The 19,556-nt window shown below is 37.2% G+C and overlaps 1 protein-coding gene across 9 annotated transcripts in view; it reads right to left on the bottom strand.

Moving 5' to 3' along the window:
• LOC105034957 (uncharacterized) overlaps nucleotides 1–19,556 on the bottom strand; it is a 73,686-nt gene that overhangs the window by 36,301 nt on the left and 17,829 nt on the right. For 3 of the 9 annotated variants that reach the window (XM_073256716.1, XM_010910314.4, XM_010910315.4), the window contains exons 2-3: nucleotides 15,771–15,839; nucleotides 15,157–15,263 (exon numbers count right to left, since the gene is read on the bottom strand). In XM_073256716.1, coding sequence (XP_073112817.1) covers nucleotides 15,157–15,263; nucleotides 15,771–15,839 — 176 coding nt within the window. Of the gene's footprint in view, nucleotides 1–1,439; nucleotides 1,524–15,156; nucleotides 15,264–15,770; nucleotides 15,840–19,556 lie in introns of all 9 variants that reach the window. The other 6 variants (XR_012141016.1, XR_012141013.1, XR_012141014.1 and 3 more) reach the window with 3 other exon arrangements.

Genomic DNA, 19,556 nt, shown 5'->3' on the forward strand with positions numbered 1-19,556 from the left:
TTGGAGTGCATTGAGTCAATTTCTGACTTCATAGCACTCAACCACTTCTCGGAGTCGATGTCCGACATCACCTCGTTATACGTTTTAGGATCACCTCCATGTTCCCTATCTCCTACAAAAAATATCTCCTCTACGTCCTCTATGATCATATCTATGTATCTTTCAGGAGGACAAAAGCTCCTACTAGATCTATGAGGTGATGGAGGAACAACATCTACTGGCTCAGTATGAATAAGTTTTAAATAATTTATGACTTGTTGCTCTTTAGAGACTTTCTCTTCGAGCTCAATTTGCCTCCCACTATCTCCATCTTGAATAAACTGTTTCTCCAAAAATGTGGCATGACGGCTCACAAGCACATTATGATCCTTCGAGAAGTAAAAAAAATCCTAACGACTCTTCAGGATATCCTATAAAACGAGCTCTCATAGACCTACCTTCTAACTTGTCTGCCTATTATCTTTTGACATAGACCGGACATCTCCAAATCTTGAAATGATCAAGATTTGGTTTCTTACCATACCTATGGTATAGTAGGAACAGATTTACAAGATACTCTATTTAATAAATAGATTACAGAAAGTAAAGTATGTCCTCAAAAAAATAAAGATAAATTAGTGAAGCTCATCATAGATCAGACTATATCTAATAGAGTCTTATTCCTCCTTTCTGATATCCAATTGAGTTGGGATGTACCAGGAGGTACCTATTGTGAGACTATGCCATTTTTTTTGAGATAATTTCGAAATTTTTCACTAACGTATTCTTTTCGTCAATCTAATCAAAGAATCTTAAAAAAATTTTTAGTTTATTTTTTTATTTCACATCTAAATTTTTTAACTTTTTAAAGACTTCATATTTGTGTCTCATAAGGTACACATACCCATACCATGAAGACTATCAGTAAAGATAATAAAGTAGAGATAATCACCTCTGATCTGCATATCGAATGGCCACACATATCAGTGTGTTCAGAGAAAGTATCTCAGTGGTCCTCTCCCCAAGTCCTATAAAGGATAATTTGATCATTGTTTCTTGCAGACTGGATTCACAAACTGATATGACTCAGAATTTAATGAGTCAAAGATCCCATCCTTTTCCAATTTACTTATTCTGTCCTCTTCTATATGACCAAATCTGAGGTGCCACATATACTTATGATTTATGTTATCTCTAGGTCTCTTAGATCCTACAACACTCACTATCTGCTCATATGTTCACAAATACATCAACATATAAATGATAGAACTATCAATTAAAAAACCACGTGCAACCACTTTATTTCTGAAATAAATGAATAATAGTCTTTATTGAAATTATAATGTAATCATTCTGTGCTAATGAAGATATAGAAATCAAATTCCTGCTAATAGCAGGTACATAATAACAGTTTTTAAGAACTAAACTAAATCTAGATGATAATCGCACAGGATAGGTACCAACAGCTATAGCAGCAACTCTTGTTTCATTACCAACCCGAAGAATCACTTCACCTTTCCTCAGTCTCTACTTTCTACCAGACCCTGCATAGAAGTACATAAATGAGTATTAGAATCAAAATCTATGACCCAACTAGAAGTAGAGAAAACCACTAGAGTAGTTTTAATAACGAGCAGATCTGACATACCTTCAGAAGATATGTCTCCTTTCTTCTTCTTCAGGCTCTCCAGATATATAGGACAATTCCTCTTCCAGTGACTGTCATTGTTACAGTGGAAACATTTTCCTTTGTCAGCCACCTTTTTGAGAGCATCCTTCTTTAGCTTGCTCTCTTGCTTTTGATTCTTTGCAGGCTTGCTCTTCCTTTTCCAAGTAGACTTTATCTTGGATGTGGATGCCCGCTCCACAACAAGAACAGTACCCTTTGAATCTTTCAAGATCCCCTCAGTGGTCACTAACATGTTCAATAGTTCTGACAAAGTGCTATCAATCTTGTTCATACAGTAGTTTACTATAAACTATCCATATGAACTACCAAGGAATTGCAAGATCAAATCCATTTGCAATTTTTGTGCATGATCATATCGAGCTTCTCAAGCTCTTCCACATCCTTAATCATTGTCAAACAATGATCATAGACTGACTGCCCATCACGCATTTTTGCATTAAAGAGTCTCTTGGACACTTTAGCACGCAATTCGATTCTGCTCACCATACAACTCTTGCAAGTTATCATAGCCTTGACAGTCTTGATGTCCTCATGCTGGTATTGAAGCTCATTAGACATTGATGCCAAGATATAGCACTTAATCTTATTGTCGTCATCTGTTCATTTTTCAAATGTTGTCTGTTGTTCAGCAGTTGGACGGTTTGGCAAAACAGGAAAGTCCTGATCGAGTATATAGCTTATTTTTTTCAGAGTTTAGAATTATTCTGGGGTAATCCTAAGCCAATCTTTGTAGTTCATTCTGGTTAATCAGTTGATTTCAAGAATTCGGACTAAAGGATTAGAAGCTGACACTGTGAACTGCGAGAGTAGAGATACTAGTTAGATATTTGTACTTAATCTTTTATTTGTCTTAGGGTCTTTATAAAACAAATAGATCTCCCATTATTTCATCAAATCTCTCACACTCCTCATATGGAGCAACAGAAACCCCATGCGATCCCACCGATGTACGCACACCTCACCTGACAGATATTAATGACACGCATATCGATAAATGGATAACTCTTGTCCAATACTTCTCAAGCATGTTGCAGCGATATTCAATCTCTAAGTCATGAAGGTCTCACCTAACAGATATTGGCCCAATTCCTTAGTTAAGTCAGACCCATTGTTCAATGCAAGTGCAAAGCAGTCATTAGGTCCTTCACCTGACAGATATTAGATCCAATCCCATCTTCACCCTGCATTTTATGCTAATAGAGTGGTTGTGCCCTCCGATGCAACTGAACCACTGTATCCAGTCGAGAACAATCAACATCAGAAAGACGTCCGCACAACTATAACAGTGGAAGATCGCTCGACTTAATGTGTGAGAAGATTTTAATATAGATCTCATCATTTTAATTGTTTTATTTATATCCGATGTAAATCCATAATTATCATGGATCTACTTGAGAGATCCTGACTTGGTTCACCAAGATCAGAATCAAAGTGCAAATGCAACATATGTAGTAAACTCAACACTAAGCATCCAAAAACTTAATCAATCAAATTGGCTAGGTAAGTTCAAGATTGATGGGAGGCTCCCCATGCATACGTAACGGTTCTAATTAAGTAACCACCATTCTATCACTTGTCTTAGATATCAATTGATCAATCAATTCCAAATTAATTCAGCCTATTGGTTCCCGCCACCGTACATTGCAAAATTGCAAACCAATAAGGTGTGTATTCATGATACTACCCTACACGAAGGTTGTAGTGATTCATGGAGATTACTACAAGTATCCATGAAAAACAGCCGCATAATTACCATATAATCCTTATGTTCATGCTAAATTTTTTATGATGTTTTACTTCATCAATCTCCTTTCATCCTAGGACAACCTACCAACATAACGACTTTCACCGTTATGACAGGACAACCTTATTTCAGGATAATCTTAGGTTGCGTTTGATACATCACCAGGCAATCTTGGAAGATAATGTGGATTTGCCTTCAGGATAGATTTCACCATTAAATTATCAGTAATGTTGATCACTGTGTTTGCTATACAGATAATATTGCAGTAAAATTACTGAAAATCTTGATTGACATATTTGGTATGACAATCAGATTATTGATAATGTGAAATCAAATTTTCAAAATACCCCAATAATTTTATCCTAGTGCTCTTCTTTTTTCTGGTGAGAAGTAACGAGAGTGATGTGGGTGTGGAGCAAAGAAGTGGCAAGCCGAGGGGCGTGGGGAACCGCAGGCACTGGGAGGGGTGGGGAGGAGCGGGTGCATATGGAGTCATGGGGGTGGTGGGGACAGGCATGGTGGAGCCATAGGACGGTGGTGGGGGACAAGGGTGAAGAAGCCATGGGCAGGCAAAGGAAGATGGAGGAGCCGCAAGCCGGGGGCGCACGCGGAGGGGGGTGAGGGAAAGGGGAAGGGTTGGGCAATGGATTTTACGTGATTTTTTTGAGGAATAATTGTCCAAAATTTTTATTGCAACATTCCAAGGAAGTGGTAATCTGGATAGCCATCCCTCCCAAAGACAATCCAAATTGTCTCCAATAAGACAATCTAGATTGCCACCCAAAAAATATACAAAATGCTATAATCCAGATTACCACATTAAATTGCCAACAATCTGGATAGATTGCCAACTACCAAACGCAACCTTAGATTGACTTATAAAGCCTTATGTTCAATCAGATTAATTTGAAAACATTCATACAATCACAGATTATATCAAGATGGGTCTCTATCTATGAACATCATCTCATACATGAACATATAATAAAAATAAAATTCAGATCTAATAAAATTCAGATCACATGAAGATTAGATACAGAATTTCAAATGCATGAACACAAGAAATTAGATTTTCAGATCTGAAAATAGATTTTCAGATCTTGAAAATAACTGAATAAACATCAAAAATCTAAATTTCAGATCTGAATATAAATTTTCAGATTTTGAAATCCATCTCCTGATCATTAAAAATCTGAATTTCAGATCTAAAAACTGATTTTCAGATTTGAAAACAATCCCATGATCATCAAACGTTCTTGATTTCAAATTTTAATCTTATAATAATAACCTGGCTCTGATACCACTTGAAGGATAATCATCACATGATTGTATGCAGAAATTCTTAAAACATGCAATGGAAAGTAAGATGAGATCAAAACTTTTCTAATCTAATCAGATCTAATCTAATAAAGTATGCATAGAGATCATATCTCAAAAATCAGGCATCATCATTACAAAGACAAGATTAAGATCTAAACTAATAAAGATCTGATCTTTATCTTTGTGCAGATAGTTTTTCACCATGATCTGAATTTTCGTGAATGTTTTCGAGGTTCTTTTAAGCCGCACAACATCCGACCTTTATAGGTATCCACACAGGACTGATCTTGATCAAGAGATTCCGAAATCATCGAGGTGCTAGCTCCCTTACAGATTTCTCTCCTTCGAAGCTGAATCATCTTCTTCTTTTCTTCTCAAAAAATCAATCAAGAAGACTATGGATAGGAGATGAGAGGATGGAAGGAAGGGAGAAGAGGATCAATCCTCTTCTTTTCTTTTGCTTTTGGGTGATAAGGAAGAGAGACAGAGGGCGCGGAGATCAGATCTTATCCCTTTTCTTCTTTTGTTTTTTGCTTTGATCCACCCCTTATTTATAACCCCATGCCCCACCCTTATCCTTTTATCTCGGTTTGATTTTGAATTTGAATCAAATTCAAACTCATAATTTAAATCAAATTTAAACTTTGAACCAAAAGGATAAGAGATAAGAGATTAAATTAGGCACCAACCCTTTCTCTCCCTTTTCTTTCTTCACGAATGCCAAGATGGGGCGTGGAGGATGTTGGGGCATGGAGCATGAGAGAGAATCCTTATCTTAATTTGGTTTGGTTTAGATCAAATCTAATTTCAAATCCAATTGGGTTTAGTCAAATCCTTATTGAACCAAATTAAATCCAATTTAATTTGTATTAAATCCAATCTTAATTAAATGATCAAATCAAATAATTAATGATTAATTCAACAACAATTGCGAATTGTTTCTCCCTGACTCACTAACCTTTTGCTGGTCCTTTCTTGTAACTTTATAAAACAGTCCAATCATCAATCAAATTGATAATTAGATCCAACTGCAATTCGAAATCGCAATTCAATTATTCAATCAAGTCAAAACTCCTTTTGTATGTAACCTCATAGGTTCTATTCTGTCTAGTAGTGAGATATGCTGTGATCTTTATCAATAGTATCATTAAAATCCCTTTCAATGGATTAGAACAATTACAATCACCCTTACGAGAATTATTGACCATCAATTGATTCTTATAGTCTCACTATCCGCCAGTGACACCTAGCAGCATTAGTGGCGATCCAGTAAAATGAAAGGTAATTGAACCTCTAAGTGTAGTTATCGTATGATTTAGTTCTTCTATCCTAAGTTCCGACTAGACAGAAATTATAGAAAAACTCATCAAACCCTTTCATCTGTCTTATGTAAGATTTAATCCAAGTTTGCTGTACCGGTACCGGACGGCGTGCCAGTACCGGACCGATATGGTACGGTACCGGTACCGTACCGTACCAATACATGATACGCCCGGGCGTACCGGTCCGGTATCGGTACACAATTTTTTTCGATTTTAATTTTTTTTTATTTTTAAAGTTAATAATTGATAAATACAACCTCAATATGGCATTATATTGCATATTATTGACATATTTGGGTTCAATTTAGAGTTAGGTTGCGGTACAAAGACTCTTGATCCAAAATTTCAAAATATATTTATTTATATTATATTTCAACTATGTCATCTTAAAACTAAAGAAAAAATATATAAAATATGCACTAAAATGTATCTAACTATTTAAGTACAAAGCGCAATAACTGATATACAAACCTTAAGATGTACTCTGCATTTAATTTCTTGTCGAGTATCTGTGACACTCATAGATATCTGGATCATCAACATAGTCTGAAGAGACATCAGTCCAACCCTCTAGCCAAGCTGCACCGTACTCTCGAATATTCATCATCCCATAAGGCATCCTTTTTGGATTGTAAGACATCTCAGACCTCTCACTAAAATTCTGACTCTGAGAAGTATCCTCAAGATGATGGTACGGTTATGAGGAGCCCATCCAAATATGCCAGTAGCAAAATCTGATCCTGGAGCTGCTCCAGGCTGCATAGGGTAGTAACCACTAGAAGATGATGCCTCGGATGCATCATATGCATATGGATCATAAGATGGTGTGGATAATAGGATCCATAATGCGAAGATGATCCAGATACATCCATGGATCCTACTCCACGTGCAAGATCGTCCGCAGCTGCATCATGTGCTGGACGACCTCTAGGAGCCCATCGTCTATATGAAATCGGCTCCCCACGATCTCTACCGACTCGTCCACCATGATCCCTATCCCGTGTGACATGCGTAAACTGAGACTCACCGGTGAATCAAATATCACCCTGTGGCTGTCTCATAAACGGTGGTCTCTGTCCTCCAGTTCCTTCCTGATCATCAGATCCATGGCTACTACTACCAGTATCATCATCACTCTCCCTGATGTCCGTATTTGAACCAGATCGCTTCTGTACTCTCGAGAGTGGTGCACGTGCAACTATCTTTTCTTTTTCCCCCCTTGTGCCCCTTTGTGACTGAGTTTCCTGTGATTGGAAGGATGGATGCTTCTTGCTGGCTGCCGGGAGGAACGTCTATACATCTCTCGCTCGAATCTCTGGGAAGATGTATCGGATAGCGAGTCATGTGATGAATGAGTCCTTGTGTCCCCTCAGACTGTAACTGATCAGTTGGAACCCTATGTGGAATATTTTTTTCTGCCCATTGCCCTGGATCCACCCTGATCTCCCTTGCCACCACACCCATCAAGCTCTGGCTCCTGCTGCTGACCTGCAAGCCATCCGATGATCGAATCGTCATCTCCGTCGGCATAATCATCCAGCATCGATCAGTGTACTTCAACTGAACTTCCTCCTGAATACATTTTAGCCTCAACCTCAGATTGTAGTGAACATATACAAGATCGTCGAGGCATTTTTGTGTCGGACGATTTCTCTATTTGCTGTAGATAAGGACGAAAGTGAATCAATTACGCTCACAGCCACTAGCAGAGACCGTCTGAGAAAGAATACGGACAGCCATATGTCTCAAATTTTCTACTGACGTTTCAAAATGAATCCACCATTCAGCTAAAAAAGCAAAATTATATATCAAATTTGATGATATTATTAAGCAAAATTACATATCAATCTACATTGCTCATTATTGATATGTAATTTACCTGGATTCATCTGCTTTTTGCTTACGACAGCTGATGGGACTTCCAAAACTGTCTGATCCCTCTCTAAACTATTTCGTCTGAAATAAAATATATTTATTATTTATAAATATATCAGATCGAATTCAGTTGAATAATTACATCTGTTTTAAACTAGCATACCTCTTGCAGACACAACGACGCGATTTCTAGATCGGGCACCATCTTATATATGACATTGCGAAGAGCAGCAAGAAGCTCGCTATCCATATCTATCCCCGAATAGTATACTGAAATCTCGAATTCAAGTAATAAGCTGCAGATAAATTTCAAGACTGATTAAGCACAATTTTATTTTCATGCTTCGAAAAAATATTTTAAAACATTCTTAAATCCAAACTTACCAGCTAGATGCAAATCTCTGCCCATCTGATAGTCCCAACGGCGCTCAATAATGTTAATGAATTCTTGAGTATGCTTGGATCATTCTCACTGATCTGTTTCTTTGCCCTTTCCATCATGTAATATAGGAAGCCCATCTGGGGGTATCTCTCGCTGTCCACGGCGCGAAGCACCTCATATAAAGGCTTGATAGCCTTCACTATCTTCTCAGCCCGCTACCAAAATGACTGACTCGTCACCAAATTCTCCACATGACTTCCATCAGTGCCGGCCCTCGCATATCTGCTCTCCTGCCACTCGGCACTGACAAACATCTGACGTAGGACTGTTTTCTTCTGAAAAAACTATCAAGTGCTATGTAGTTGGTAGCAAACCGTGTGATACCCGGTCGTAAGATCTCCCCCCAGTATACATCCGCATCAATGAAAGAACCCATGTGGTTGTAGATGAATCTAGTAATGGTCTGGGCAATCTCCACTACCTGCTGCACCCTGCGAATCTTTCCGATATCCATCAATATATGATCAATGCAATGTGCAGCATATGGGGTCCAGTATATCTGCGGTCGCTGCTCCATCAGCAACTCTCCAGCAGCCTTATATTGTGGTCCGTTATCTGTGATGACCTGCACGACATGCTGCTCATCCACTGAATCAATCACCTCCTCCATCAGACCAAGGATATATGTGGCATCGTGCATCTTATCTGAAGCATCGATTGATTTGTAAAAAAATATTTTTCCATCACAGTATGTCAAAAAATTAATAATGCTCCGCCTAGTAGGACCTGTCCAACCATCACACATCACTGTCAGACCGTATGTAGACCATTTATTTTTGTAAGAAGCAATCCATCTCTGCAGATCCTCTTTATTGCTGTCAAGAAGCTGACCATAGATGTCCTTAGGTCCTGGAGGATTACATTCTGGCCGGCAGCCTCTATGGCTGAAATAGCAGATCGGTAGTAAGGATTGGCTGCTGCATTTGATGGAATATGGCTGAAATGAAATCATGATCCAATAGCTCGCCACATATCTTTCTTATCTTTTTTCAGCATACTGTCAATTCTCTACTGCTTTGAATCCTTGCTGGGTAAAGCATGTGGATCCAAATCTGAATGCTGGCTCCTACTGGAATATCTCTGGAGGACCTCCTACTGCCAAAAGCTCCCAACAAAGAAGACATGCTGCGTCTGCTCCCTCTACCACCAGGCTCTCTGACTGAGGTAGTCCTCCTGAACTCGAATTCTCCCCTACCAGTCGCTGATCCAGATCCTGATTCGTAGCATGATGGTCCGAATCGGTCTCTGTATCGGGCCATCTCCTCCTACTGGTACTGATCCGCCAAGCTCGCATGAATGGCAGCCTCAATCTGTGCCTCATCATCTGGAGCAGAAGCCTCCTCTGACTCTTTAAAGTGATAAGAAGGTGGCTCTGTAGCTCGACGGTCTACTTCGATCTTTTTCTGCTTTGCCCTTTCCTTCGCTGCTTTCGAATCAGCAAAGTGCTTTTTCATCAATTGTCGGACCTCTTACAGACATTTCCGACACATCGACACATAGGATAACCACCAGCTAGATGCTGCTTCAATCTAGTCACTCCTCCCTTGAACTCTGTTTGCACCATTTGCATCTCCAATGATGCCGAGCCGAGAGCATCTCGCCATGATCCCAACCGATGTCACGCTCTTGATCTTTCTTCTTACTCATTTCTGCAGATATAACAAAATACTAATTATTTTGAATTACCTGTAATATAACACTAATTACATATATTTTTTATTTGATAATATTTTTTACTATTTAAATATTTACAAAAAATTTAAAAAAATCTCAAGTTAGATTCAAATATTTCAATTATTTTGAATCATTCTAAACATTATTCTCAATTTCAAAACTAACACTGATTTTTTATTTTTTTATTTTTTTAATAATTTTTATATAAATAAATATATACTATAAAATAGCTGATTAATTAAAGTGAACGAACGTTATGCTCTAATTTTTTTTTTTATAAATATATGCAAGTATAACAAAACACGATAGTTTAACGATAATTAAAATAATTATATATTTTTAAAATAATTTTAATAATTATTTTAAAACTTATAAATTCAAAATAAATATGTTATATGCTTCAAATAATATTTTTAAATTAACTAAAATATAACACTATTTTTATATATTTTTTATTTTATAATTAAATTTTTAAATTTAAATAATTAAAAAATAATTTTTTAATTTCAAATATTTGAAAAAAAATTAGAAATTAGATTTAATTAGTTTGAATCATTCTAAACATGATTCCCAAACTCTGATTTTTTTCCTAAAATTTAAATTTTTTTTAATTTTTAAATAAATAAATATTTAAAAATATTTAAAAAATATATAATTAACAAAAATTAATAATTTTGATGTCATTATGTAGATCTTCCAAAGATCTATCACATATAATTAATCATCCCAAAATCACAAGATTTTGGCATGATTTTCTCTTATTTTCATTCTTTCTCATTCTTATCCTATTTTTAACAACAAAAATTAAAAAAAATATATATTTACTAAGAAAATAACACATTATCTTACCTCCGACCAAAGATCAGCCTCTCCTCGAACCACTCCTGCAATTTGACAGAATTTTTTTTCTTTTTTTCTAATTTTTCGGAGGTCTCAACGGTTTCGTTGAGACCTTCAGACCCTCGGGAGTTCTCTGAGACATCTCAGAGAACTCCAAAGCAGGGTAAGGGTTCTTTTATGCATGTGATCTCCGACCCCACCCCCCCTCCCCCCTCGTCACTTTAGGCACATGGGGTGTCGGTACGGTTCGGTTCACGCCGAACCGGACCATACCGTCCGATTTTGGATGGTATGGAAGCGAACCGGACTGAACCGCTTGATTCGATAGCGGTTCGGGGTGTTTCTCGAAAAAAAGGTCTGAACCAGACCGTTTGAGCACCGGTCCGGCTCGATATGCCCCGTATTGGGCGGTTCGACCCGGTACGGCGAACCCTGATTTAATCCATTCGAGTCTATATTGTGAAATCTTACGAAAATTTTTTTTCATTAATCATATTGCCGTGGTCACGGTCTTAAGACCTCAACTTCATAAATCACATAGGACTGCCCCTTTACTAAGATCGATAGATCTCATCTAAGTGCGCACCCTACTCCTATAATGAACCTATTACAACTAACATACACCGCAAAGACCCATATAGCTAGAAAATCAAGTGTATGTGCAATCAAACTACAGCAACCCCATTGTGAATAGCTAAGGCATTGTAGATCAAAAAACCACTCACACTACTACAGCATTGAGAAAGTCACAGACAAATAGATACCCAAGTGGCTTCTCATATTGATCATGCTTAGTACCACTATTCTCTAACAACCACCTGTACTTCGCTCCAATGTCTCCACATTGTAGACTTGAGACTCGTGTACCCAAAAAAAATGATCTGTGCATCAATCTTACCAAATCAATCACCATCCCTGTGATGATCCATCAATCAGGAGCAATTTTAGAATTAACCATCAAAGACACGTCTCAAATTCTCAACTCTTGAGAATGTGTCATCATCTTATTAATTCTTTGGATGATTCAAGGACACATAACACAAGAATAAAAAAGAAAATACCTAATTTTATTAATGAATAAATGAGTTAAGTACAAAATTATATCCTAGAATAATACAATGTGTCTGTCAGATTGGCTTATAGGACATACATCTAACATTCTTGACACCACTGTCTTCTTGGGATGAAAGAGATGCAAATCATCCAACAAATGGCTAATAATTTCTCCGCTCAATGAGCTAGGATTTCATGGAGGATTGGGAAGTAGAGAGGAAGAGAGAGGGTTAAAATAGAGCAATATGTTTACAGAGGAGAGACCATCCTCGTCAAATAGAAAAACCAAAATAAAGATGCGCCGATCCTTTCTCCAAGGTGCAGCCTGTCACCCAATCACATAATTGAGAAATAGCGGTAATAGGCCTAAGGTCCAGCTGAAAAATTTGCCATAGGTCCAGCTGAAAAATTATTAATTGTCTATAGCTCAAACATTGTCAAGCCTGGTATGTCAGTATGCATGTGCAACCCCATCATTTAAGCAACCAGTTACTTCAAAACACTTGGACACTTGACATTTGTGTCTGTTGCCCAGGCAAAATTGGTGTGATGTGTTTATGTTCGTGTGAGGCCCAAGGCATGTGCCCATCAACTAGTATGAGTTAAATAGGTAGTCATTCTCATCTATTTTATATTCATTCTCCTATTGCTATTCCCTTGCTTCCTTTCTTTATTTGCTCTGATCAGCCTACAACCACAAACCACACATCTTAACCTTCACTGCTATCTAAACATAGCAGCAGTTTTTGTTCTTCAATCTAGTCCTGATAGAGAACCAATCTGGCTGTAAACAGTAGGGCCTGTCAGGTTTTCTAATCTACTGAACCACCACTTTTCCCTTTGATCTGGGACCTCAGCAATTTCCTTTTTCAGCTGTTAAAATTCAAGAAATTTAGCCCCAGAAACACACCCTGATCCATCAGTTAATTACCTGTATAATCTCCTTGAGTTTCATATAATCCACCAGCAAGAGACAGAATAGATCAGTACTGAAATGGATTGCAGCCAAATTACATCATGTAAATGAAGAACCATCACCACAAAACTTCAAATTTCCTTTGGTAAACTCTGATACTCTGCTAGCAGAATATTTCAGCTTCAATTTGCATATAAGCTGTCAACCAACACCTTCAGCAAATGTATCATCTTCTCTCAATTACATGAATCATCTTTGCATCTAGGGTAGTTTATAATTCATTTTCTGAATATTCTATTTTCTGATTTTAAAATTCAGATTATTAATCTGCCATCACATTAGGTTTAGGTTTTGCATCAATTAAAGCTTAAAGTTTCACTGCTTACACATGGCATTACATAGTAAGGTTTCCTAGGTTTATACTGCATCACAAGGGCTAAAGCCATAGACTGTAAAATGGTCTTTTGTTAATATCTCATATACACAAATCAATACTAGATATTTGCTCATTCTCTCATCATTTTGTCTCTTCAACTCCATCTTGAGACATCTTGTTTCATCCTTTCACTGTATCTTGATTTCTAACCAAAATACTTCTGTCTTCCAACTCATATTTTCTCATTGGTGTACCATTATGCTGGAAAGCTTGTCTTCTTGTTAAGAGAATAGAACATGGAGACCCCCATATGATCAAGAATTAGTTGTTTTCATCGCTAAACCTTTTCCTGCTAACAAATCAGCTTCTCATCCAAAACCAACCACTGCTCTAAACTCTAAAGTACAAGATTTTATTTGACTTTTTTTAACTACCAAAAATTTTCAATCCTAAAAACTCCTCCCATTTCCAATCCTATTATCTAACCTACTTTTAAAGACTTACACAATTATCATGCTTACCACATAACTATTGACCTGCATGCTAGGAAGGGTATCCTCCCTACCAATAGGAGTGTACATTTTCTCAGATGCACTCATGTTGAATGCTTTGATCCTGAAAACCATGTTCTCTTCATTACAGAACATGATGAAGTGGCCAAAAATATTCACAAGCTGATGACTTGAAACTGAGCCTGATCTTGCAAACTATAACATGATGTGTTGTCAGTAAGTAAGAAGGGTGGAAATTTGCTCATATGGACCTTTGTAGCTTCCTTCATCTCCAAAGCCTTTAGGACAGTGTAGGCTGGTTACACATTACCTACATTGGATCACATTACAGTGGATGCAACTAAAGATGGCCTGAAGAACAGGTATAGGTGAGACTAGATAGACTTTACTCCAATTCTCTTAGTTTTTCCTTTAACTCCACGGTCATAAACGTTAATATTAAGGTAAGTTAGATCCCTTAGTTTTTTTCTTAAAAAAATGAATGAGATAATCGTGATTTTCTAGGTTTCACAACACCTGCCTGAGATCTCAAACAGCTTAGGAAAGGATAGTCACTAGCACAATTCACCCCCTCTATGCAATGCATTCACTACATGTGTCACTCCACAAGCTCTTATTAGAGCAAGTAGTAGTGCAGATTAGGCAATATCCTGGAGTCCTTTCTAAGGCTGGCAGATATGTTTCCAGTGGTTGAAGCAAGCAAATGAGATTTTCCAGTCACAAGACACTAAGATAGTCTTCTGACATATCTAGAGTTGCATGCATAACATAGGACAATGAGAAAAATGAAGTCATTACCATGTAGATGATCACTGAGAAAAGAAAAGTCTTCCATGACTCCATGAGAGAATGTGAGGCTTCATGTCATTATGTCGCTGTTACCAGTTTTATTGCTAGCCTAGGCAAGCAGGAGAAATTAGTGGGTCTCAGTTAGCTGAGAACCACTTCTTCAGGTCGCGTGGCCTATTAAAGACAGTACATGGTTCAGCATTGTGTTGATATACTCCCTGAAAATTGCTAGGTCTAGATCCACATCATAACAAGATCTTTCTGATAAGTTTGGATCCACTACATTCTTTACACAACCATATGCTTCATTCCATAATATTGATATAACCTAGACGTAGAAGGATATATAAATCAAGAATACTTGTCTGGATAGGAGAAACGGACGACATGCCTCCAAGCAAAAAGGCAGCAGAGTGTCATCTAAGCGACACATTTCTACATCTAGATGGAATCCTTTGGGGTTTCACAAAATAGGCATGACTATAAGAAGAATTAAGGATAGCAAGATAGCTAAACTTAATTATAAATAACTAGAAACAAGCCAACATGCTATATAGCCAATTCCATCAGAGATCACTTGAACACTTCTAACAATCCTACCCAAGAAAAGGTATACAGGATTACCTTCCCATGCATCCCCTCAATGGCCTTTCTGGATTCCTCCTCAGTGGCATAACGAAGAAAGGCAAAGCCTCTTGGTCTGTTTGCTATTCTATCCATCACAAGGGTAACTGCAAAAATCATAAGACAGAAGCTTCAATGTTTTTTTTATTACTGACCCACATATGTTCCTCGGATACATATATAGATGGTACATTAAGGTGTGCAATAGAAATAACTTATATATATATATATATATATATATATATATATATATATATAGGGGCAGATTTAGATAAGGTCAATCAAATTTTTGGGCTCAGATCCAGTTAGGTCAAAACTGGACAATGGGGGGTCATATATCGATAATCCAAGTCATTGGATGTGATCTACTATCTCAAAACTATTTGCACACCAAAAATCATATGATTTAAAGACCCCTAGCTGATGTATTTTTTGATCACTTGATGCATAAGCTAGGGGTCTTTAAATCATATGATTTTTTTGTGTGCAAGCAGTTTTGAGGTAGTAGATCAATTCAACGGTTTGGATCTGAGTTTTGATCTGACTGATCGATCTAATTCTAGTCTGGCTCTCTATATATATATACACGTACATGTAATGGTTGTGTTTCTCACCTTCTATAAGCTGACCAAAATTCTGGAAAGCATTTCTCAGACTTTCCTTGGTTGTACGGAAGGAAAGACCTGCAACAAACAGATTAGCAAAATAAGAATTCTGGAAGTGATATGCTACCATCATCTGCTACCTTCATGCAAGGCATTCCGTGGAGACAAATCCTTCTACAGAAGTAGGGAGAATATCTTTGGCTTTTAAATAGATATGATGATAACGTTGCAAATTAATATTCAGCGCATAAGAGTACAGATGCTTACCCTTTTTAAGGACAATAGAATAAAAAGATATTGCTTATTTCAAATTGTATAATATGACCACAGTCATCAGCAATGCCACAGAGGCAAAGACTCTGGTGTGTACTTAATATTATAAAGATCAAAATAATTAAGCATATATACAGATCCTTCCACTAAAAGTACATGGTCATAAGCAGAAATTGACATCCTATAACATTCTTTGTTAAAAGTAAAGATAATATATGAACGTGGGTCAAGGAGTATCCCTTTATCAAGCATATCAAGCCCAAGGAGTAAAGAAATTGCTTATATGGGTAATAACCATTTCTACCAGTAGTTTTGTTTGAGTTGTAACATCCTTGTGAACTCAAGTTCATAGCACATGTACCAAAGATTGATAGAAGCAATCAATGAATATTAGACGACGGCAATAATCAGATGGTTAAGGAAATAAGTGGCAAAATTGCAGGCTGTTAGCATTGGATAATAAAACCGGTAAATGGTGGCTGTGGACAATCAGATGCAGTGTTAGAAGGCAATAGCCAATAGGAAGCAGGGAATGGTGGGGCGGGATGCACATCCAGAGATTAATTGCATGTGTTCTCATGAAACAGGACAACAAGTTTCTAAGGTTGCAATAAGGTGCATAACGTTAACTTCTAAGACTCTTTCTATGGACATTTAAGGATCTTCTTTAAATGGATCAACTGCATTCCTTGTTGCATATTTATTTTGAGCAAAATGACTTGATATCAAGTGAAACACATTATCTCCGTTCCATTTTCATTAAAAACAATAAAAATGTCAAGTGTTCCCTAAATAATCATTTCATTACCTTGATCTGTTAAATGGGGTGAAGACATAATGATGAAATCCCTGGTATCACAATGTTTGCAGCATAATGCTTCATAATTTGCATAAATGAAACAAGGGTTACAGATTAACATTATCATGGTATTTCCATACTTCCATTTACATAACCAATTTGCTAGTATTATACTAAGACCATATGAATGATGTTCTAAAGTGTACCTTTATCATGAACGTCCATCAATTTGTGCAAATACATCCAAATAAGACAGCAATTTAAGATATAAACTATTGAGTTATCTGAAGCATTGGTCATATAAAATACTAGCAGTAATATATGATGAGCATCAGACATTGTTGAAGACACACAGACACACACACACATATGTATTTATGTATGTATGCATGTATATATGTAAATTACTAGGAAGAGAGACAACGACCCTTGCCACCCATAACAATAATCCCAACAACAAGCCTCTTTCCATCCATGAAGACCACTTGTATCTGTCATATCAAACTGAAAATGGTAATATTCAGCATCATGTTGATAACCGGCTGCAGAATGCACCAAACTATGAAATTTATCATGATTTAGCCACCCAAGAACGCTGACTACCTCGAGATAACGAGTAGAGAATAAGAAGATGATGAACTGCAAGTGTCATACGGACACTTGTCATTCGCTAAATCAACAGAATCCAACAAGGCCGGCGCCTGAATGCAGCCTTGATTCTTGCCATCAATATACTTTATCTTTATATTGACTTTAAACTTAAATCATCAAGCAACTCCCAGGAACCACCGAAAATAACAGTAAAGCTCTCACAACAAACATCTATATTCAGTTGGATATTTTGGATGGTGCCATATCTCTCTTCCACAATTGTAAGAAGAGCTTTTTCCAATTCTTTTCTAATCCTGATACAACCAACAATCTATGGAACCATTGATGTGGCATTGTATGCTGCAGAAGAGCATCTTTTACAATGACACTAAGAACATGATTCATTTGATGTCCATGTGTACATGTAGACAGAGGCATGTTGTCAACAGTTTAACCCTCAACCAGTATTTTGAATGATCAAATAGATAACGTTGGTCGAATTCCCAGGAAAACTAACTCAATTCTCATGCCCAAAATAGTAGTAGCATGCACCAATATTGCCCCATTTCTGCTGAGCTTCAAACTCATATGGCTGCTACAGTCAATAGCATGATGTCAATCTTAAGTGGCTTTTTCTTTTTGCTCTCATTTTAAAGTCCATGACAAGAAACAATCTTTTGGACTGGACATGAACTTAAAGTGCCTCTTTGACTTACTTGAGAGTATGGCAAAACTAGCTCGTGATTCCCCAAAAAGTGTTGTTTTCGACTCTTGTAGTTCACTTCCAGCTATGCAATGTTTTTCCAAGGGGAAATAATTTCGGAAAGCTAGAGAATTGGGAGAAAACCTTGAGACAGAACAGAACAACAGGGTTCTAGGATGCCTTTGGTTGCATAGCCAAGTAGTAAAATACCCCACCATCTGGACCTATGATATATATGTGTGGAGACGCAGCATGGTAATGCCTAAGTACTTTTTATGTGCTCCAACAGCTAGGCTAAAACAATCTCATTATCACTTAACAAGGGCCTCATTAATTATTAGATACTACATTAAGCAGCTTTGTCAACCCAAACTGTCCAATAATAGGTCTTTATAGGTATGCATTAAAAGTAACAACTAGGAATAAGAAAGCCCAAGAAAGTTCAATAATAGGTCTTAATGGGTACAATGAATAAATTGATTGCAACCACATTGCATCCATGACTTGGACTCAAACCACATGTGAGCAAGGCACAGCCAGCCCAGCTTGGTGAGGTTAGCAGGTCACATGCACAGGATCACCAACTGAAAAAACTTCTAACATATCAAACAATGTTGGTGGGTGTGTCTTAGTGGAAACACAAGAATAACACTTTTTTATCCAATATGGACCTCAACAAAAACAATAAAATCATGAACTGCAGGTTTTAAGGTTTGACTATTTCAACCTAAGTCCCACTTTGAAGTCAAAACAGCATGATATTTTAATCAATCAAAATCAAGTTAAGCCAATAAATTATGAAGAAATAGGAAAAAATTAGCAAGTATAAAATATAGAACAATCCTTCTACAAAATTTCGAAAAACAGAGCTCATAAAAATGAGTGAACCATATTTCCAAGAAATGTACTCTTGTGCACCTAAACCTTCAATATAGAACGCATCCATCTGAATTAATGGTAACAGACTACACCTTGAAGTATGTCCTTGAATCAGATATCTATGAGTTACTGGCACAAATTGATCTATCAATTTCCATGAGCATGTATCTTGATTTCCATGAGAACAAATAAGTTAGCCAAAACATGTAGTGACAGCCTCACAACAACTCTAGCACTGATCAGACTTCGAAGGATTTGGGTGACATAATGCCTTATAGATTCCTGGTTTGGATCTATTTAGGGTAAAATTCAGCCTAGTGTCACTTTTACAAGTGTTTCCACCATAAACATGAGGAGTCTTCTTCCATGTTCAAGCACATTCACTCAATTGAACTTCCATCAATAGGCTTTTCCCCTTGCACCCTTGCACTGGTCACTGATATTAGGTGTCCACCGTCAATCACTTCTTTCTGAGATTAAACGTCATCATCCCCTTGATAACTAGGGGTGCCAATTTACTTCGCTCCATCAGGTACCTGATCCGGCTGAC

This window comes from Elaeis guineensis, chromosome 4 (genome assembly GCF_000442705.2).
Source record: "Elaeis guineensis isolate ETL-2024a chromosome 4, EG11, whole genome shotgun sequence".
Taxonomy (NCBI): domain Eukaryota; kingdom Viridiplantae; phylum Streptophyta; class Magnoliopsida; order Arecales; family Arecaceae; genus Elaeis; species Elaeis guineensis.